Here is a 21,144-nt window from a genome sequence, read left to right on the forward strand (position 1 = left end):
TCCTTCAAGGCTCAGCCCAGGACCACCTCCTGGGGAACACCTTCCCTGACCCCGCCTTGTTCAGAGGCCCCACAGACCACTTCAGAAACTGAACACACCTCCTGCCTCCAACCTGGAAGGTGATCCTGAGGATGACATCACGCCGCTTTCCACACAAGTCCACACCGTGCAGCTCAGAATGCGCTCACACCACGTCCGTGAGTAAGTAGATGAGGCCGTTGTTCCACAACAGAGTGCTTCCGTGCTGAAATGGTCGCCCTTCACAGCAGTGGTTTTTAGACACAGAGAACCAGCCCTTCGAGAGGCCATGCGGTCATCCAATGTGTAAAACAGATAAAGGCAGAAGTCTCCCGGTGGACTGGGCATGAGGATGCTCCGCTGTGGACGCCAACAGCACCACTGGGCAGTGCCTGTGCCTCCGAGGAGCTGAAAACCTGTACTCTAAAGAGTCCTCACTGTAACAGATCCTGACAGCACATTTCTCGTTTCCTGGTAAGACGAGCAGAGTTCTGACGTGAAAGGCCACAGCTGCTGTAATTCAGGACTGGCCCTCCAGCGTCGCTGTAATTCGTAATGGTCCTCCTCCATGACTTCCTCGATAACTCCCCACCATCATCATCTAATTGCTGATTTCTAACATATATTTAGAAACAACAATGTTCATTACAGTAAATTAAATGGGACAAGAATGAAATTTGATGCTTTAAGTCTTGAAAATAAATGTATTACAATCAAACTAACAAAATATACATACCTTTTTAAAAACAAATCTTAATTATGCTACAAATTCACTTCCTATATCTTCATTCTCCAAGTCAATGCTTTTTTACGGCTTGAAGTGTTGTAAAAAATCTATGATGCTTCCAACATATTTTAAAAGCCAGAATAAAGCTAAATGTAAACACAGCCTCAGGTGGCTCATCAAGTCTCCTCGATTATTGAAATAAAAGATAATACCCAAAAGAAGCCAAAATGACATCAGCACTAGAGGAAGAGAGGGAAAACATGCATCAGACTGTGGAGATCGTCTCCATATTGGAGCGCCATTCACCATGCCTGCTGTCCTGAGGCTCCCAAGGCGAGCCAGGCCCAGTGTCTCTGTCCTCCTCCCTTGGTGGTGTGCACAGGGAGCCTCCACAGTGCCCAGGCAGGTGCGGCCACGGCATGGGGTATGATGTGAAGTGTCAGGAGCTGGTTGACCTGGTCAAGATACTGGGTTCACTTGAGATAACCTGACATTTAGATGGTGAAGAGGGAGGAAAAACGGCATCCAGGCAGAGGAACCAGGCAGGGCTGGAGTCCAACTCCCAGCTCACAGCCCATGCAGAGGGAGGAGGGAGGCCCTGCACTCTGAGTCCTCATCCATCAAATGTCCTCGCTGAGCCTGTGAGAACACACAGGGAAAGGCCACGGCATTCCAGACTTGGTAAACATCAGTTCCTAGCTGTGACACTCAAAAAATTCCACACACGGACTCTGGCAAGCACCTAGGGGTGACTCGGTGCCACGGTCTGGACGTTGGTCTCCCCACAGAATTCATCAGTTGAAACCCCCCATTGCAATGGTATTAAGAGGTGCGGCCCTTGAGAAGTGATTAGGTCATGAGAGTGGAGCCTGCATGAATGGGCTGAATGCCCTTATGAGGGAGGTTTCAAGGAGTTTGTATTTCCGTTCACCACATGAGGATACATCAGGAAGGCCCCGCCACTCAAGCAGAAAGCCCTCATGAGACGCTGATCTGCCACTGCCTTGATCTCACACTTGCCAGCCTCCAGAACTGTGAGCAATAAATTTCTGTTGCTTGTAAATATCCCCGTCTAGGGCATTTTGTTAAAGCAGCCCCAACAGACTGAGACTCCACATTTGGAGCCTCATGCGCACCAGCCCACCGACAGGATTTTAAATATGAGTGGCTGTACCAGCAGGAACACAGCATGTCACGGGGAGACCAGGACACCACACGGCTTTCAGTCGAAACGTGCTGACTACATGGGAGGCTAAACAAGCTGACTCAACCTTTCTATTTCTCCATTGTATGTGCCTTTAAACTCCTCATAAAACCAAAAGTTTTATCTAACAATATGTGAGAATGGATAATGCCAGTTCAGATGCAGCCTTCTCTCATCCTTCCAGGACAGGATGGCTGTTCCCATCCCTACTCTCTGGCAGCGATTTCACATCATTTTATGGTGCTTAGAACAGTCAGCCTTGTGCGAATGTTATTCCACCCATGACTACCACCTTGTGCCTTGTATTTCTTTGAAAACTGAAACCATATCTAACTCAGCTTCTGATCTTCTGCTGCAGGGGGAGAAATTCTTGTGCATCCATCCCTAAAACTCACAGGAGCAAAAGATTTGTGTGAGAGTAGTTGCATGTGGAACATAAGAGTTTTCTGAAGCAGCACCGATCAGCCTCCATAAACTTATATTTTAAAAATAAGAAAAATAGCTTTCACTTAATGGACTTAGCACATGCTAAGAGATTTACATACATTTAACCCTTTAACAGTGAAAAGCTTTATATATGCAAAAGGTTAGAAACTCTTCTATTATGAAGTTGGAACAGAGAGGAAAGGAAATAAAATTACGAGATCACACCAAATAGCATTATATAATTTTCCAAAATAATTCTCTTGAAAATATTAGAAAATTGGTTAGCTAAAGTTAAAAGAATTATCTTTACCATTATCTTAAACCTCGCATGTTATTTTTTAAGTTATAAATTAGAAAGTATTGAAAACCTCAAAATTATATTTTGCATTTGCAACCTAAACATCTGAAACAATTTAAAACAAATTTGGGAACTAAACTGAAAAAAAATCTCAGATTGAGCTCTAATAGGCCAAGTTTTAATCTAGACCAAGTTTTATGGCTCTATATAAACCCCAGAAAGAAAAGAACAAAAAGAGAAAGAAAATAGGGATTTATAATGGAAATGCTGACAGACCATTTTCCAAACACCAAAAATAAATTATAATTGGCTTTGCAATGACCACCTTTAATAAGAGTCATGCACAACCAATACAAAAATTAAATGAACTAAGAAATATTTTTCTAATAATTGACAATGTTTGAGACAAGCAGCAGCAAGTATCAAAAAGCATGGTAAGAAATATGTTTTAAATGTAAAATTGGCCGGGCGCAGTAGCTCATGCTTATAATCCCAGCACTCCGGGAGGCCGAGGCAGGCAGATCACCTGAGGTGAGGAGTTTGAGACCAGCCTGGTCAACATGGTGAAATCCCCTCTCTGCTAAAAATACAAAAATTAGCCAGGTGTGGTGGCCCACGCCTGTAATCCCAGCTACTTGGGAGGCTGAGGCAGGAGAATCACTTGAACCCAGGAGGCAGAGGTTTCAGTGAGCTGAGATTGTGCCATCACACTCCAGCCTGGGTGACAAGAGTGAAACTTCATCTCAAAAAAAAAAAAAGTAAAATTTACAACATGAAAGAAACTTCACACATAAGATTCATTTATCTTCACGACTGAAATTTTTAAACTCAAGAATGACAATATTTGAGAAATTTAGTCAATTCTCACTTAACTGTATTATCTGCAGACTCACAGACTTTAGAAAAACTGACCAGATAGACAACTACATAACATCTCAGGAGAGACTCTTCTTGTTAGCAATCTTTATCTTTAGATAAATTTTTAGACACTGCATTTTGAGAATAATACATCAACAAATTTTAAATACTATTTGTCAAACTTTAACCTCTGAAATCTTTGTGCTGACGAGTCTTTTTAAGAAACCATTTTTTCTCTAGATTTACATCTACTTTCTTATACAAAGAACTGAATCCTTTGCTTTCTGTTGGTAACAGCGAGTCACAGTTCAAATTGGCGCATGTCAAGTGAGCAGATTCCAGGTTCTAGGTACTACCAAGATCAGACACAAAGACGGCACAAACCCTAGTCTGCACTCAGGTATCTTAAAGTCAAATGTCTTTGCGTGGAAGTTTCACTCAATAAATTTAGTAGGTCAGACTTATACTTTAACATTCTACATCCAAATATTAGCTATCAATATCTCATTAAGCTGTACTTAAATTTAAAAGGAATCGTAACACCTAAAAAACAAGACGGACTGACCAGGCACAGTGGCTCACGCCTGTAATCCCAGCACTTTGGGAGGCCGAGGAGGGCAGATCACGAGGTCAGGAGTTCGAGACTAGCCTGGCCAACATGGTGAAACTCCATCTCTCCATCTCTACCAAAAATACAAAAATTAGCCAGGCGTGGTGACGCACACCTGTAATCCCAGCTACTCGGGAGCCTGAGGCAGGAGACTCATTGGAACCCGGGAGGTGGAGGTTGCAGTGAGCCGAGATCATGGCACTGCACTCCAATCTGGGCGACAAAGCAAGACTCCATCTCAAATAAGTAAATAAATAAATAAGGTGGGTACTAGGCTAACAATCATTTTAAAAGTTAACAACTCAATTATTAAATTCATTTAAAAGCCCAGAAATATATAAAATCTAGCAATCAAATCTTTCCCTAATCTTGACAGATCTTACTGCGAAATTAGTAGTATCAGATCATGGTTCTCAAATACGAACAGTGCTGCCTAGTCTCATCATAAATTACCAAATTGACTTCTTTTTCCTTCACAGCTTTCCCACAAAGCATAGAAACATGGAGTACTACACACAACACTGATTCAACTAATTCGTACTTCCTTTGTGAAGTATGCCATTTTAATAGCCTCATAAAGAAGTTACAGAATTCTTCAAAGGGATTCCTTCATTCATCTGAGAGACCCACTGTACAGCATTTAAAAACATGTTTGCTCTGGTTTATATGCAGGAAGAGTCTAAACAAAAAGAAAAAATGCAGAAAAATAATCTTTTCTCCAACAACTCTCCCCAAGCTGATATTTCCACGGTGTTATTCAAACCAGAAAAGCCTTCTCCTATTGAAACTTGAAATGTCCTATTAATAAACTGGGTGGTGGGGGTGGGGGTGGGGGTGGAAGATTAAAAGGAAGGCAAGATAAAGATGCCTATCAGAGCCTTTAAACCCTCCCTTCTCCGACCAAGGCTGCCCACAGGGCGGGCACGGAGGTCGGCTTCGCTTCCGCAGGCAGCCTCCCCAGGCATCTTCCTGGCCTTCAAAGCTCTGACTACCCCACACTGCCAAGTCCCTGGATCTGCCTCTCTGACGAGCCATCCAGACTGGCATGTAGGGAGACCATCTTCCTAGACATGGAGCCTCTGAATCCCAGGGTCTCTCATGCTGCACCCGTTAAAAGTCTTCTGTGGCCCTGACACCTCCAATTCCCCTTTATCCAGAAAAGATGCAGGAACAAATCTGCTTCAATGTAATTTAACAGCCCAGAATCTTTGCTCTTTCCGATTTGAACCGATTAAAAAACTTTGGGCTGGGCGCGGTGGCTCACGCCTGTAATCCCAGCACTTTGGGAGGCCGAGGCGGGAGGATCACGAAGTCAGGAGATCGAGACCATCCTGGTTAACACGGTGAAACCCCGTCTCTACTAAAAATACAAAAACTTAGCTGGGCGAGGTGGCGGGCACCAGTAGTCCCAGCTACTCGGGAGGCTGAGGCAGGAGAATGGCGTGAACCCCGGGAGGCGGAGCTTGCAGTGAGCCGAGATCGCGCCACTGCACTCCAGCCTGGGCGACAGCAAGACTCCGTCTCAAAAAAAAAAAAAAAAACTTTATAGATAATCAGACCATATCTGTCCTATTAAACAGAAATTTAAAGACTCAAAATGTGGGCCGGGTGCGGTGGCTCACACCTGTAATCCCTGCACTTTGGGAGACCGAGGCAGGCTGATCGCAAGGTCAGGAGTTCGAGACCAGCCTGACCAACATGGTGAAACTCCGTCTCTACTAAAAATACAAAAAAAATTAGCCGGGCCTGGTGGCGCATGCCTGTAATCCCAGCTACTCAGGAGGCTGAGGCAGGAGAATCACTTGAACCCAAGAAGCAGAGGTTGCAGTGAGCCGAGATAGTGCCACTGCACTCCCGCCTGGGTGACAGAGCGAGACTCTGTCTCAAAAGAAAAAAAAAAAAAGAAAAAAAACGCAAAATGTGTTAACCTGTGGATAACGAAATCTGTTTAACCAACATTGCAATACTTCACTTAGCAAAGTGATACCCTGAATCATGATATAAATGCCAGACGCATCGTAAGTTAAATCCTTGACTTGGAAAACCTTTCCAGGCATATCAACAACCAAAATTGCAGTTTTAGTCCTAAGAAATACAGTTTTGTTCCCAAGACTTAGAGGCCCTCTTGGGTAACCAAGTGTCTTTTGAACTGTGCAGCTATCGGGCAATGAACTCATCAGATGTTTCTCCTGTAATGCCAACCTTTTAACCCACCGCTGTGGATATTTGTAAACTTTGTCTCTGTCAAAACAGACTGGCTGTATCCAACAGCCTCCACCTTCAAAAAAACCTACTGATTTAGCAAGGCTGCCCCAGTTCATAGAACCTATGTGTCTACCATGCAATCCATTATTGCTTAACACATACAACCCTATCAAGTTTTATGTGAGAATGTTTTACTAGTAAAATCTTAATATGGGCCCATAAAATAGTCAAACACAAACGTACAAAACTTAACATTCAACATGATACTAAAGTATCTCCTAGGGTCAAACATCAAGGCTTTGAATAATTTAATGATCAATAAAAATTAACACTGAATTTGGTAGCAAACACTTATAAAATGGCATCATACATTTGTATCTGTTAAATGCTTTAAGCACATAGTTTTACGGATGATATATGTTATCCAAAAACTTACTCACCTTATTTTGGCAGATCTGATGGACAGGCCGCGAGTGGGCTTCCGCTATCACCGCTGCACTGCAGCCGGCGTTGAGGTCGAACACTTCCACGGTCCTGTTCCGGCCAGCTGTGAGTACGATGTCTGCGATAATCCGGTTAGGGAGCTCCTCTCAACACTTTACCCATGGGGAAGGGACAGTTCCCTCTCTTTTACTAATAAAAACTTTGGAACATTAGAAGACTCATGAATGGACAACTAGTTTAGAACTTCTGAAATGCCGCCGGAAAAGTCCTGAGTCCAGTCCAGCCCCACCCCATCTGGCCCCAGGCATTGGCAAGAGCAGGTGGGCGGCGGTGGAGGGGGCTGCTTAGGAAAAGGGAGACCACCATAGTGCCTATTTTGAGGTGTGAGTTCCAGCTTTAGATACGTGGTGTTTGAGATGTCCATGAAACACCCAAATCGGATGTCAAATAATTGAATATGTAGATACTGCACTCAGCAGAAAGCACTGAACTAAGATTAGACAGACCCACAGAGTGGGTGACAGCACCTGGGGCAGGCTTCACGATGGGAGACACAACCCAGACAGTGCCATGTCAGCAGGTGACTGCTTCATAAACGTGACCTATGAGGAGCAATGTATACATTTAGGGCTCATGTGACCACCAACACTCCCCAAGCCTCAATGCTCAGCCCTGAATGCTGTAGTAATGAGTATATTTGGTGGGAACCCAGGTGCACTGGAGTCAAGAGACCCGTTATGCTGGTGTTAGCGTTGGATTGCCTTGTATTCCAGAAACCATCATTTAAGCTAGAATAATCCTAATGACATATTTCTTATTTCTGCTAGGTATTTTAACACCTATTCTAGCATGAAATTACCACATTTCTAACGAAAACATACTACAACCTCCTAACACTTTATTTTAGTTCAACTACAAAACCCTCCAATAGAGTTCAACTTAGATTGAACTTTGAGTAAATTAAAACTTTATACAATGAATTCCTAAAGATCTGGAGCTTTTCCCCTAAATAAATTAAAATCAACTTTGAAAACTAAAAGCAATGGTGTTAGCCATAAAAATCTCAAAAATTAAAGTTCTAGGATTCCATTTCATATTATTTTGAACAGCAATAGCTATGAGTTTTGCCAGCTCTGCAGATGAGACAGAATGACTAAATTACTAGACATTAGGCAACAAAGTCCAGAGCAGAACAGCCAGGTCAGCCCACCTGCCGGATGACATGAACTGTACGGCACTCAAGTTTCTTGTTCCTTTGAGGCCCTTTCTCCATATTGAGATGAATTATTACACGTACAATTAACATAAGGATGGCGAGCTCCATGAGAAGGGTCCCTGCATTCCCGGAGCCCCACACAATGCCTGACACTCATGAGATGCTCAGCACACGCCTCTGCCAGAGGAACGACACTCAGGGCGTAAAACCCTACCAGGATCTGGGAGAAAGGATACGGGAATAAAAGTCGTTGACTGCTGATAAGCTGGTCACGTCTACTGTAGCCGTCGTGGAGAGCCTGCAAACCAGCTTGGACTTGCTCTTCTGTGTATATCTGGAAAAGAAAATCAAGATGATCAATCTTTTTGCTTTCCTTCCACTACAACTAAATATCTTATCTTTAAAAACATTAAACATGAAAAGAAAGTTTTCATATCACTTTAAAAGTCCCATTTTATGATACTGAGGGGAAAAGTGAATTAGCTACCTTGATTTTTCTTCAGGAAAAAAAAAAAATGTTTTTCTATTAACATCTAATTATTTGTGGTGATTTTTGACATACAAAAGATCCCCCACCCCGTCCTCCTTCTTCAGTCTGTGGTCAAATGCACCAGCCTTTTTCTATAGGGTATTTCTGTGTATGCTTAGAAAAACCTGCCCATCTTCCACTACATATAACTGAACACATGCCTCAGCTTCACTGCCTCCCAAAACCCAACTGAAGTGCTGCAAAGTGATCTCTAAGACAAAGTCCCACAAGATCAGAAAGAGGAGGCAGGAACAAGAAAAGAAGCTGCCAACCCTCAGGGACAAAGGGCTGTGCCAGTCGAGACAGGAACCCTGTGACGTGAGGTGACTTGTGAAGCTCCCTCCCAATAAGTAAAAATAAACTTTAGGCCGGGGTGGTGGCTCACGCCTATAATTCCAGCACTTTGGGAGGCCGAGGCAGGCAGATCACAAGGTCAGGAGTTCGAGACCAGCCTGGCAAACATAGTGAAACCCCGTCTCTACTAAAAATACAAAAAAAATAGCCGGACCCTTGGCAGGTCCCAACCCGACGTCCCTCCATGAAAGAAGCAGGCAGACGCAGTGCCCATTCCGACAGCCGGGCACCCACCCCAATTAACAAACTGAAGGCACACATCTCAGAAACATAATTTTGATTAAGAAAGGTGTGCTCATGTTACACTCAAAAAAATAAAATGACATGAATACACAGAGATACAGCAAAAATATAAAACTATGACCAAGAAGCAAATATATCAATCTCAAAAGGAGGAAAAAGGGAAGAGGACAGGACTGGGAGACAGGTTCCTAATTCCCTCTGTAATATTTTATTTCTTTAAAAATTCTGGAAAACAAAGATAGTGAAATGTTAATACTTGTCCAAGCTAGGTGTAGCTAAAAAGATATGTATTATTCCCCATATATATGTATACATTTGAAACAGTTCATAATTTAACTTTATATTATCAATAGTATTTGTCCCACATAACATCACTTCAATATGCTGCAGAGCCGAGATGATAATTGAGGATTCTCAAATCCCCCAAATTCTCGGATTCCATCATGCCAAAGGCCCCGCGCATAGTAATACAAAGGAAGGTTTAAAATGCGTAGGATCTGGACAATTCCCTCTCATCAAGAGTTTGGTGATATGAGGTCATTATTAAATTTGGGGCAACATTTTAAAATGTAAATAACTTTCAACATCACATTACTGAAACAGCTTCCTGTGATCTAAAAATAATGCACAGGGCGGAGGGGTGCCTACCTCTTAATCTCATCTTTGCAAGTGTCGATGTGATATTTCAGTAGCTGAAATTCAGGGCCAGAAGATAACAATATAAAGGCATCTATATAATAAAACTGTGCAGACTGTATAGGTTTAGAAAACATGTCTTTGCCCTGTAATGCAAATCAGTAATTATTGTCAATATAATAAATGTTAACAAAAACACTATTGCTCTAAACATAAAATTATTTCTTCTTTTTTTTTTTTTTTTTTTTTTTTTGGAGTCTCGCTCTGTGCCCCAGGCTGGAGTGCAGTGGCGCAATCTCGGCTCACTGAAAGCTCCGCCTCCCGGGTTCACGCCATTCTCCTGCCTCAGCCTCTCCGAGTAGCTGGGACTACAGGCGCCCGCCACGACGCCCGGCTAATTTTTTTGTATTTTTAGTAGAGACGGAGTTTCACCGTGGTCTCGATCTCCTGACCTCGTGATCCGCCCGCCTCAGCCTCCCAAAGTGCTGGGATTACAAGCATGAGCCACTGCGCCCGGCCTTCTTAAAACTCAACATCTATTTGTTCTAAATGTGTACATAAACTTTGTTAGACCCAATCAACAATTTTTGTTTCTGCCTACTACTTCTGAAAGGTATCATATGATTAAAATTTTACTGTAATGAATGCTTTGAATTCCAGTCATTTAACAACTTTAAAAGAAAATCGAAACTTAGCAGTAAACATACTAAGTACCAAAGATTTTATTAAAGCTGAAATTCAAAATGTTTTAAAATGTAGTTCTGAGGTGTCTGCTCTCAAATTTAGACCTCACAACCATGTTACGACACAGAGCAAGCTGACGGCATCCACAGCTCTCAGCAAACTCCTTCCTGAAACTGCTGCCAAACGCTTCACCTTTAGAGAGGCCCTAGGTCTTCCTTAATTGACACTTTCTTTTTTGTCTTTCTCAAATTCAATCCCCTTTCTATAAAAGATCCACAGAAAATAAATGCCAACATCTTTGAAAATTGGAATGCTTTTTATGTTATGTTCTTTGCAAGTTGCCTGCTCGTAATTTCATGATTTGAAGGTGAGTTTCCTACCGCTGCCTTTTCTTTCCTAGTCATAAGGTTATCATCTTCCTGTCTCTCCTTTCCTGTTCTGTTCCCAAATGATCTCCCGTAAGTTCATCAAAACCAGTCACTCCTCTCCCTAAAATATACTTCCCCCACGTAATACCCCCTTGGCCATTACTGCTATCTGGACTATGAAATCACATTGAATCAATATTTAAAATTCTTCAAACGTTTCAGTATTAATCATGTGGCATTCGCAGACCATAACAAACATAAGGATAGATTTAACCATATGAATGTATGCACGTACGTGGCAAGTATGTAAGTGTGCGTATGTGTATGCATCTATATGCGTGTGCCTACTGCATGCGTGTGTGCCTACTGCATGTGTGTGAACATATACATGTAGACACACATTTAAGAAACTAATCAATAACTGTTATTGCATTGAAGCAATAACTTTTAATCAATAACTTTTATTGCATTAAAGCAAACTCTTGGCTTATGTCCCTTTCTTCATCTCCTGTTAAGGCAAAAGAATGAGACTTTTGAGAAGCTCTCAGCTTCTTTGGAAATGACTGCCCATGGCAGAGATGACTGTCCATTACCAGAAGCAGTGCGAGCTCTGCCCCACGAGCCGACCACACCCGCAGGGTCCCGTCCCGGGCCGCAGACAGCAGCCACCTCCGGTCCTGGCTTCAGCACACGGCGTTCACCGCCCCGTCGTGACCTAATAGGAATGACCAGAGAAGGTTACCATTTCTACTATTAATAACAGTTTTGACTGAGTGCTACTTATCTGGTACTTTCATACAACACAACTGGAACAGCATTTTTCAAGTAATTAGGGGCGCGCCAGGAGTCTTCTCCTCGCCACAGTGAGGCTGCAGAGCCTGAGGTGGGGTGCACCATCTCCCTTCAGTAGAGACTCAATGTGGCTTCTGAAGGCAGTTGCTCTAGAGCCTCATGTTCCATTTTTTCAACTTTTATTTTAGATTCAGGAGGTGCAGGTGTGGGTTTGTTAGCGGCGTGTACTGTGTGGTGCTGGGGTTTGGGGTGTGACTGAATGCCTCGGCCAGGCAGTGTGGAGCGTGTACTGTGTGGTGCTGGGTACTGCGTGGTGCTGGGTATTGCGTGGTGCTGGGTACTGCGTGGTGCTGGGTACTGCGTGGTGCTGGGTATTGTGTGGTGCTGGGTACTGCGTGGTGCTGGGTATTGCGTGGTGCTGGGGTTTGGGGTGTGACTGAATGCCTCGGCCAGGCAGCGTAAAACCTCGCATTTCTTAAACTAAGAAGTTCAACATTATGTGTGTATCTGTGAGTGTATGTTTTCAGAGAAGAACATGATAACATTGAGTATTATGAACTACAGTATAGAAATCTGTGGACTCCATGATAATGTATCAGTATTTTAAAGAACTGCTGTCAACATTGAAGAAAAACGTGAAAAAAAAAAAAATCCCTGAGCACACACATATAAGTCGATCATTTGTTGTGACAGATTTGAAAAGTTTTGTCTAAACTCACAATGGCTGCTTGGATGCTGATTTCTGAGAGTGCCAACTGGTCTTCAGGTGTCTGAATATCGGCAGTGTATGCCGCTCTGATATTAAACTAAGGTAGGCAATGAGACAAACAGCGTTTATTTCGTACACCTGTAAGACCTTTTCTGTCCACTCCCCACCTCATCCTACTCCCAGCCTAACCCTGGGGCCCAGGCCCTGAGCACGTGCTGGTTTCTGGACCTGTCTTGCCTCATAACCCCTAGAACAGCTGTCAGGCCAGGAGGCATCCTCAAACAGTCTCTCAGCTGCCACCACCTGACAGTTCTAAGAAGCGGCGGACACAGGGGAAAGGAGAAAGCAAAGATGACCAGGGATGCGCTTCTTCTCAGAGGTCGGCCCTGGAGCGAAAGCCAGATGTGTGGCATGGTGAGCAGGGCAAGAGGGGACGAGCTGGGGAGGTGAGGGCAAGGAGAGGCCATGCCCAGCCCTGCAGCCTCTAATCCCTGAGCACCCGGGCTGGGATGGCAAGGAGAAGACTGACGGGCAGCCTCACTCATGCTTCCTGACAACAAATGACCCTAGACCTGCTCAACGACCCCACTTCGCCTCTATAGCTCACAGGGGATGGGTAACCACAACTCCCGAGAAAATTCCTGCCATAGCCGGGATCTCCCCAGAGCAGAAGACCCCTTCCTGCGGGCCTCAGCATGTGAATCACACATCACAATTTATAGACTAGACAATGAACTGCAATCTCACTACATCACATCTGTCAGGGTACCAACATAAAAAAGAAGGCAAAACCAGGAAAGATGTAAGAATAAGAACATAACTCAGTTCTGCAACAGGACGCCAGGAAACGCAGAGCTGAAATTCACAGCGCAGAAAAACGTGAAATAGCTTTGCTGCCCTCACGTGTAGAGTTCTGGCAGTTTTAGCAAAAGTACAGAGGCTGGTTAAGGAAAGCTCCAAACATTCCTCACTGCTGCCCAGCTTACAGCAGCCGCAAGACTCAAAGGAAAGTCACGTTCATGACTGCCATTAATAGACGCTACCCATGCCACTTGTACTGAATACCAGTGGTGTCCGCAGCTCTGCACCAGCTGAGAATATTGCAGGTTCACAGACACCTGCTGCAGGGCCTGGTCCAGGCAGCCTGGGCCATAAGGGCGTCCTCCCAGTGGGAAGGGCCTGACGCATCTGCCCAGTGACTGACCTCAGAAGTCACTCCATTACCAGCCATGTGGCCCACTGTCTTCCAGTATCAAGCTCAGACCTGCCTCCACTGCCTGACCAACAGGCTGCGAGAGGCCACGTGAGGTCACACAGGAGGGAGGGTGAAGTCACTGCTACCCACGCTCTTCCTTCTTACACAGGAGGGAGGGTGAAGTCACTGCTACCCACGCTCTTCCTTCTTAGTGAGACTGAGAATGTGTTTTTCTACGTGAGGTCGCACAGGAGGGAGGGTGAAGTCACTGCTACCCATGCTCTTCCTTCTTAGTGAGACTGAGGATGTGTTTTTCTTGCCCTTCCCACGTTGTCCTACCAGCACAGCATTTGATGCACGTCCAGTGGCCACCAAGCCACCAAGGCCAGCAGAGGTGCCACCTTCTGCTCAGCCCTGACAAGTCAGCCTGGTCCTTCATCTCAAGGGTCAGGGACGGACCTCCCACTCCAAGGATGAAAACAATGGAGATTCCTTAGAACTTGCCAAAGGTGGGATCCCCCTTCTCTCCCGAGCTCCAGCCCCAGACACATGCGTGAAGCACTGAGGCCGCAGGGTGCATCGAAGACGAATCACTGCAGGCAAGGCCGGGCCCTCTGGAGCCAATCACCACGAAGCAACGTGCCCATGCAGGACCACATGGGTGCCTCTTCCTCTCTCTCCCCACGATCTCCTCACGGTACAGAAGGCCTCCCTCCTCTTTTCATCTGACCAGTTTCCCCTGTGGTGAGTGTGATGAGATGAAGAGCTTCAGAAACAGAGTGAAAAAGATTCTAAAACCCTGTCTAGGTCAGGGTTTTTTTGTTTGTTTTTATGAGATGGAGTCTTGCTCTGTCGCCCAGACTGTAGTGCAGTGGCGCCATCTCGGCTCACTGCAACCTCTGCCTCCCGGGTTCAAGCGATTCTCCTGCTTCAGCCTCCTGAGTAGCTGGGATTACAGGCACTCTCCACCACGCCCAGCTAATTTTTGTATTTTTTAGTAGAGAAAGAGTTTTGCCATGTTGGCCAGGCCGGTCTCGAACTCTTGACCTCAGGTGATTCGTCCACCTCAGCCTCCCAAAGTGCTGCGATTACAAGCGTGAGCCACCGCGCCTGGCCTAGGTCAGGGTTTTAGACCTCTGGACCTCGACTTCCTCTGGACATGGACCCCGCACTGGGGAAGCAGTCAAGGGTGTGGGGACATAAGCAGCACGGAGGCCGGCGTGTGCCGTCCCCGCTCCGAGAAGGAGCAGAGTAGAAGCCACTCGGCGCAGCTCGAGCCAACCAAGAGCTCAGGACGAGGAGAGATGCATATGTTCACTTCATACTTGGACAAAGATTTCTCTTTTTCATACAGTTCCACTATCTGTAATGGAATTTTGGATTTAATCTTCCGAAATGCCTGACCCCAGAACTTCACAACGATCACCGCTGGCCCCAGGGCGCGTCACAGATGACGCAGCTCTCCTGCGCGGCGCGCTCAGAACCCGCCATCCCATATCGCTGAGAATCTACTCTGTGCCAGGCACATGCTCGGCGGAAGGCCTGGGACTCAAGTACCTGTCTTTGGACTAGACACAATTTTTGATAGGAAAAATTCTAAAATCTAAAGCAGAAACACATAACTCCTTTATTAAATTAAATACGGTTGCTCTCAGTGGTTTTCAAGCTGGGATGTGCTACCTGACTGTATGCTCAGAAGCCCCTGAACTCTCCAGGAGGGAATTTGAATTTATACTTATTTGTCCCAGATCATAAGGGAAATAAAGACACTCATTTTTCTGTGTTCTGGGCAGGTGCTGAGAGACCAGCCATATTTTCAACGTTGAGTGACGTCACTATTAAACATTACACACCCAAAGTGAAACGATGTGGCTTGTGCAGTTGGGATGGGTCAATGTGGCCCTTTCCCCCCACACAGAAACAGAGCAAATTTTTGTAAAGATGAATTTGAAAACCCACTGCATTTTCTTAGTTCAGTGAGAAGCCCTTTTTCCAACAATAAAATACACAGGGAAACACCCACGGTCAACAGAACAACCACTCATATCAACCATTCAGCCACGAAAGAGGCCGGCTCAGGGCTCCTGGGTGCACAGTGAAGATTCTGAGGCTGCCGGATAGACGCGGGGTGGGACCAGGAGCAAGGGGCTCGAAGAGCAAGGGTGGCATCCAGGCCAAGGCCAGAGAACCGTTCTCCGCCTAGACCATGCAGGGGCGGCAGCTTTGCTTATGCAGGAGCCGAGCCCGGCTCTGCCTGCCCTTGGGGGCCTCCCAGACCTGGCCCTGGGTGTTAGCAAGCAGAGGGTGTGAGGCTGGAGTCACTGGGGGTGCTCATCTGCTCTCAGGTGTGGCCTTGCCTAGGCCTGGCTCCCACTGCCTCTGTCCCCAACTCAGCCCCACCGGGCCCCACCTCCACATTTCCTAATGACTGCCCTTGGGGTGGTCACGCGACAGGCTGAGTGTCCCATATTCGCAATGCTTGGGATTAGAGGTGTTTTGGATTTCCCATTTTTTCAGATTTTGGAATATTTGCATTACGGAAGGTAAGCAACCCAAATCCGAAAATCTGAAATCTGAGATGCTTCAACAAGCATCTCCTTGGTGTTATGTCGGCACTCAAAGGGTTCTGGATTTGGGGGTATATTCAGAATTTTGGATTACGGATGCTCAACCTGTATAAAAACAGAAGGACTAGTGAGATATTTTGTGTTGTTTCTGTGCTTCTGTTAAAATATCTACCAAGTGTAAGTTCTGAAGCAAGCCGTATCAGGATCCTAATGAAGAGCTGTCAGGTTTTATGGGATTAGAATTAGGAATCAAATATATGTCCCAGTTATGAGTTGAAATGGTCATAATTTTAACACTGTTGCTCTCAGATCAACTTTTAAAAAAAAATTGTTTGCTTTGTTACATTTATAAAAATATCTATGTACAAACCCTACTAAATTTCAAAATATATTTCAACTATATGCCTTTTGATTACATTAATTAATTTCAATTATTTAGGATTCGACTTCATTCACTCCCCTAAAACTCTACAAATGAATCGGCTCTTGGCCTCCAGGGCACCAGCCACAAAAGTGCTGCTGCGCTGTTCCCATGAGTTATGTTTACCCTGTTTGGTTTAAGATCTCAGTGAATCTAGTTTAGACCCCAATTCAAGCCGTGGTTTTGTTTTGCTGATGTCCTGAAGGAAACAAAAGTGTCCTTTAGCAACTGACAACCAGGACCTAAGTGAGACCCATCCTTAAGTTCATACTGACTGAAATTAAGACACGTTTTACCTGAAAACACAGCAGGTGTCCCCATCAGGCTGGCATGAAAAACGAGTGACAGATGGTTGGCCAACCCACAGGCCAGCCACTGCCCATCTCCTGTTAAAAAGAATTTAAAAAAAAGACCTCTTAGAAAAGCCTAATTCGTAGGAGTCACACTGTAGAAAAAGCCTAGTTCACAGGAGTCACACCATAGAAAAGCCTAGTTCACAGGAGTCACACTGTAGAAAATCCTAGTTCATATGAGTCACACTGTAGAAAAGCCTAGTTCACAGGAGTCACACCGTAGAAAAGCCTAGTTCACAGGAGTTGTCACACTGTAGAAAATCCTAGTTCATACAAGTCACGCTGTAGAAAAGCCTAGTTCACAGGAGTCACACTGTAGAAAAGCCTAGTTCACAGGAGTCACACTGTAGAAAAGCCTAGTTCACAGGAGTCACACTCACAGGAGTCACACTGTAGAAAAGCCTAGTTCACAGGAGTCACACTGTAGAAAATCCTAGTTCATACGAGTCATGCTGTAGAAAAGCCTAGTTCACAGGAGTCACACTGTAGAAAATCCTAGTTCATATGAGTCACACTGTAGAAAAGCCTAGTTCACAGGAGTCACACTGTAGAAAAGCCTAGTTCACAGGAGTCACGCCGTAGAAAATCCTAGTTCACAGGAGTCATACTGTAGAAAAGCATAGTTCACAGGAGTTGTCACACTGTAGAAAATCCTAGTTCATACGAGTCATGCTGTAGAAAAGCCTAGTTCACAGGAGTCACACTGACCACAGGCAAGAGTAGAACTTCTAGTTAACCTGGTTCTAAAACACAAACACTAACGTCGGAATGCAGGTCTGCAGGCGCCAGCCCATGTTAATCCTTTCTCACATCCTTTATCCAGCAACCTTGTAAGGCGCCGCCTTTGTCATCCTCGCCATCCTCCCTTAACAGAAGAGGAACAGTAGGATGAGCAGCAGGATGAGAGAGTGAAGCTGCTGTTCAAGGTTGTGAACAGGAAAAGCTGCACCCAAAAGGCCCCTGCACTGAGGACAGGACGCCAACGGCCCCTGAAACAAGGCCCCGGGGCCTGCCTTGAATCAGCAGATTGCCCAGAGGCATATTCAGCTAAGCAGTTATGTTGAAACATTTTCCGAAAACAGGGTAGAAATAAATGATAGAGCTGGGTGAGGTGGCTCACACCTGTAATCCCAGCACTTTGGGAGGCCAAGGGAGGCAGATCACCTGAGGTCAGGAGTTTGAGGCCAGCCTGGCCAACATGGCGAAACCCCAACTCTACTAAAAATACAAAAATTAGCTGGACATGGTAGCACACACCTGTAATCCCAGCTACTCCGGAGGCTGAGGCAGGAGAATGAAGCTGTGGTTTTGTTTTGCCGATGTCCGGAAGGAAACAAAAGCGTCCTTTTGTTTCAAGAATCGCTTGAACCCAGGAGGCGGAGATTGCAGTGAGCCGAGATTGTGCCACTGCACTCCAGCCTGGGCAACAGAGTGAGACTCCGTCTCAAAAAAAAAAAAAAAAAAAAGAAAGAAATGATGGATGTCACCCACAGTATTCAAACCTGAGGGCCGGTAACACTGAAGGAATGCTCAGTCTATCAAAGATGAAAAAGACATTTACTGATAATATTACACATCTAATTTTCGAAAATGATTTTAAAACTTCTTTGGCTACGATTATAAAACAAAATAAAGGGAATTTAGTGGAGTGGTACATGGTAACCCTTAGGCGACTCAACCCTCTGGACAGATGGCATGAGGGTGGGGCAAAGGACCGGTCCAGACAGTACTTTCTGTCCAGTCCCAGGCAAGGGCACAGCTCACCTGCAAGGAAATCTCACTTCTGGGAAGTGTTCAAGTGGTGGAACTACCTCGCTGAGGTCAAGAGCACTCTCACAAGCTGCTCCTCCCTTCTTTCAAACATTTAGAAAAAAATGCTGAGGTCCAAGAGAAGCCTGGTGAAGACACACTCAGCCCTGCAGGAAAAGGTCCCGGCTGAGGGTCTGGTAAGGAAGGAATCCTGTGCACAGTCTGCACAATGCCATCCCCAGCCTGGCGCCTCCAGCCCATCCATGAGCAGAGGCCGCATCTCCAGAGGGAAGCAGCGAGTGTTCCATTAGCTTCTTTGCCTACCAAAGCCCTCCCACCAGGCCCACCTTAACACTTCTGTAGGAGGGGTCAGACACACAGAGAGCAAACCCAGAGGCGCTGGACACAGAACAGCAAATTGGCTGCTAGTGAGTGAGTGCCAGTGTCTGTGCCCATGCAGGGGTGAGATGCCCGGAGATCACCCTCACTACAGTCGGGTGAAACAGAGTCTCGGTTTTCATCCAGACACAAACCATGCCACGCAACTTCAAGTAACCAAGGTTTTTAAAAACATATTTATAATTATGATACAATAGAAAAATGTTTACAGTGGGCAGAATAAAAGACTCTTACAATGAAATGCTACCCAGCTCCCGCAGGACGTGGCGCACCTGAGTACTGGATGCAGCACACACGTGTGCAGGTGGGGGCGGCGGCGACCTGGGGGCCGGGCTTGGTGGGCACAGCACACTCCATGGGGTACGCCTCCCTGAGGGAAGACCACGGGTAACGGTGATTGGGAGACATTCAAAGTGAGGTTAGAAGTAAAACATAAGCAAGAAACAAAGTGGGCTTCCCCCCATCTACATGTATAATTGTATTCCAATAAACTTGAATATTTATCTATATATGTTTATATTTAGACTCTTACATTCAAAATCAGGAAATAACTCTTTTAAATAGACTTACATTCCACGTTGCCAAAAAAGACACATATTTTACATATAAAACAGCAAGGATTTGTTGTGTTTCATATAAACTGATGTGAGTACTGTGACGATTTGGGGGTGAGGGTTCTCACTAAGGAAAATGAATTTCACTTTCCAGTCTCATGCTGCTGTGGGTGGTGTTGTAATGCTAATCACTCAAATCATCTACAGATGCCTTCTGTGCACACGCCCGAGCTCTGCGTGGCATTTGGGGGCCTTGCCACCACTGCTGCCCAGCAGCTCCCAGCAGAAGGCCCACGAGAGCCAAATGCAGAAGAGACAGCGTGCTCTGTCTGGAAAGCAGGGCCCTCACAGAAAAAAGTACCAAAAAAATCAGAGCTGAACGGAACTCTGATGCCATACTTCACCTGCATAAGGCCTGGATGCATTTTGCTGCAAGCACATGCGTAGTATCAAGCAGAACGTGGCAGGAACAGCAGCAAGGCTGCAGAAAAACGCAGTGAATGCGGGCAAAATCAATATTGGCGCTCTGTAACGCAGTGATTGCAAAGTAGACCCATGTACGTTAAAATGAGTTTTAAGTGCAGTAGCCCATATCTCTCCTCGGACAATGTAGTCTTAAATCCAGGACTGGGAGGGACCCTAGACGTCCCCCAAGCTCTTCCTTGTCCAGTCCCAAGAGGCCCAGCTGTCTACAGGACATGCCCACAGTCAGAGCTGCAGCCAGTGTGGGGCCAGTCCCATGGACAGGCGCTGTCCCCAATGGCGTGGGCCATGGCCACTCAGAATGAGCACCTGGCACTACAATGGCCCAACATTTTCACCCAATCCACCTGCATGACAGGGAGGAGCATCGGCTACGCATTTTCTAACAAATTTTAACAAACATTTAATATTTCAAAATTGTTAAGGTGGTAAGAACAGACCATGTCTGAAAAATTAACAGGAAAGAATTAAATTTGGCTAGAAAGATACATAAATAATATAGATATACACATCTGTGTACATGTGTATGTAAATACATGTACACATATAAGGTTTTATACCTGTTTGGAAAAGAACCAGTTAAAGTATTGGAAAGGTCTAGGTTATTTCAAATGTACTTGGAATGCACGCTCCATCACACACCGTGCGCAGCTGCTCCTGCGTCTTGAAGGTCCTTTCCCCTCACTCTTGATGTTGGTCTTTGGCGAAAACATAGTTACACTGTGGAAAGAAAACTCTTATATCACTCTCAAATATTAAGAGCTCTAAGGTTCTTAAGATATTTATTTTACAGTGAAAAAAATATTTCACAGTGAAAAAAATTATATATGTAGATATAGACGTCTGCATAAATGCTTTTGGGCCCCTCCCACCTGTCTTCCAGCCCTCAAGTCACCTCCTCCCCTCCTGTGTCTCTCACGCTGCCTCAGAGACGTCGCCCTGCTACCCATTGTCCTGTGACTCCTGTAATAGGACCCTGATGCTGGGCTTTTCCTTTAAGTCCAAAGCCCCAGGTTGGCACTCAGGGCCACCAATGTCTGTCAACCCCTCATCCCCCGGGGCTCCCACACAAAGCCTGACATTCACAACGTGCCTTAATATG

General features: G+C 45.3%; 1 protein-coding gene across 1 annotated transcript in view; it reads right to left on the reverse strand.

Annotated features, from left to right (window-relative positions):
- The window catches only part of WDR27 (WD repeat domain 27), a 118,049-nt gene that overhangs the window by 46,066 nt on the left and 50,839 nt on the right, over positions 1-21,144 (reverse strand). Inside the window, 7 exon segments of the mRNA XM_058435695.1 lie at positions 6,787-6,908; positions 8,243-8,340; positions 9,781-9,914; positions 11,414-11,535; positions 16,801-16,890; positions 19,278-19,375; positions 20,685-20,762. Of these exon segments, the coding sequence (XP_058291678.1) occupies positions 6,787-6,908; positions 8,243-8,340; positions 9,781-9,914; positions 11,414-11,535; positions 16,801-16,890; positions 19,278-19,375; positions 20,685-20,762 (742 nt within the window).

The sequence above is a fragment of the Hylobates moloch genome, unplaced genomic scaffold, assembly GCF_009828535.3.
Source record: "Hylobates moloch isolate HMO894 unplaced genomic scaffold, HMol_V3 SCAFFOLD_2, whole genome shotgun sequence".
Lineage (NCBI taxonomy): Eukaryota > Metazoa > Chordata > Mammalia > Primates > Hylobatidae > Hylobates > Hylobates moloch.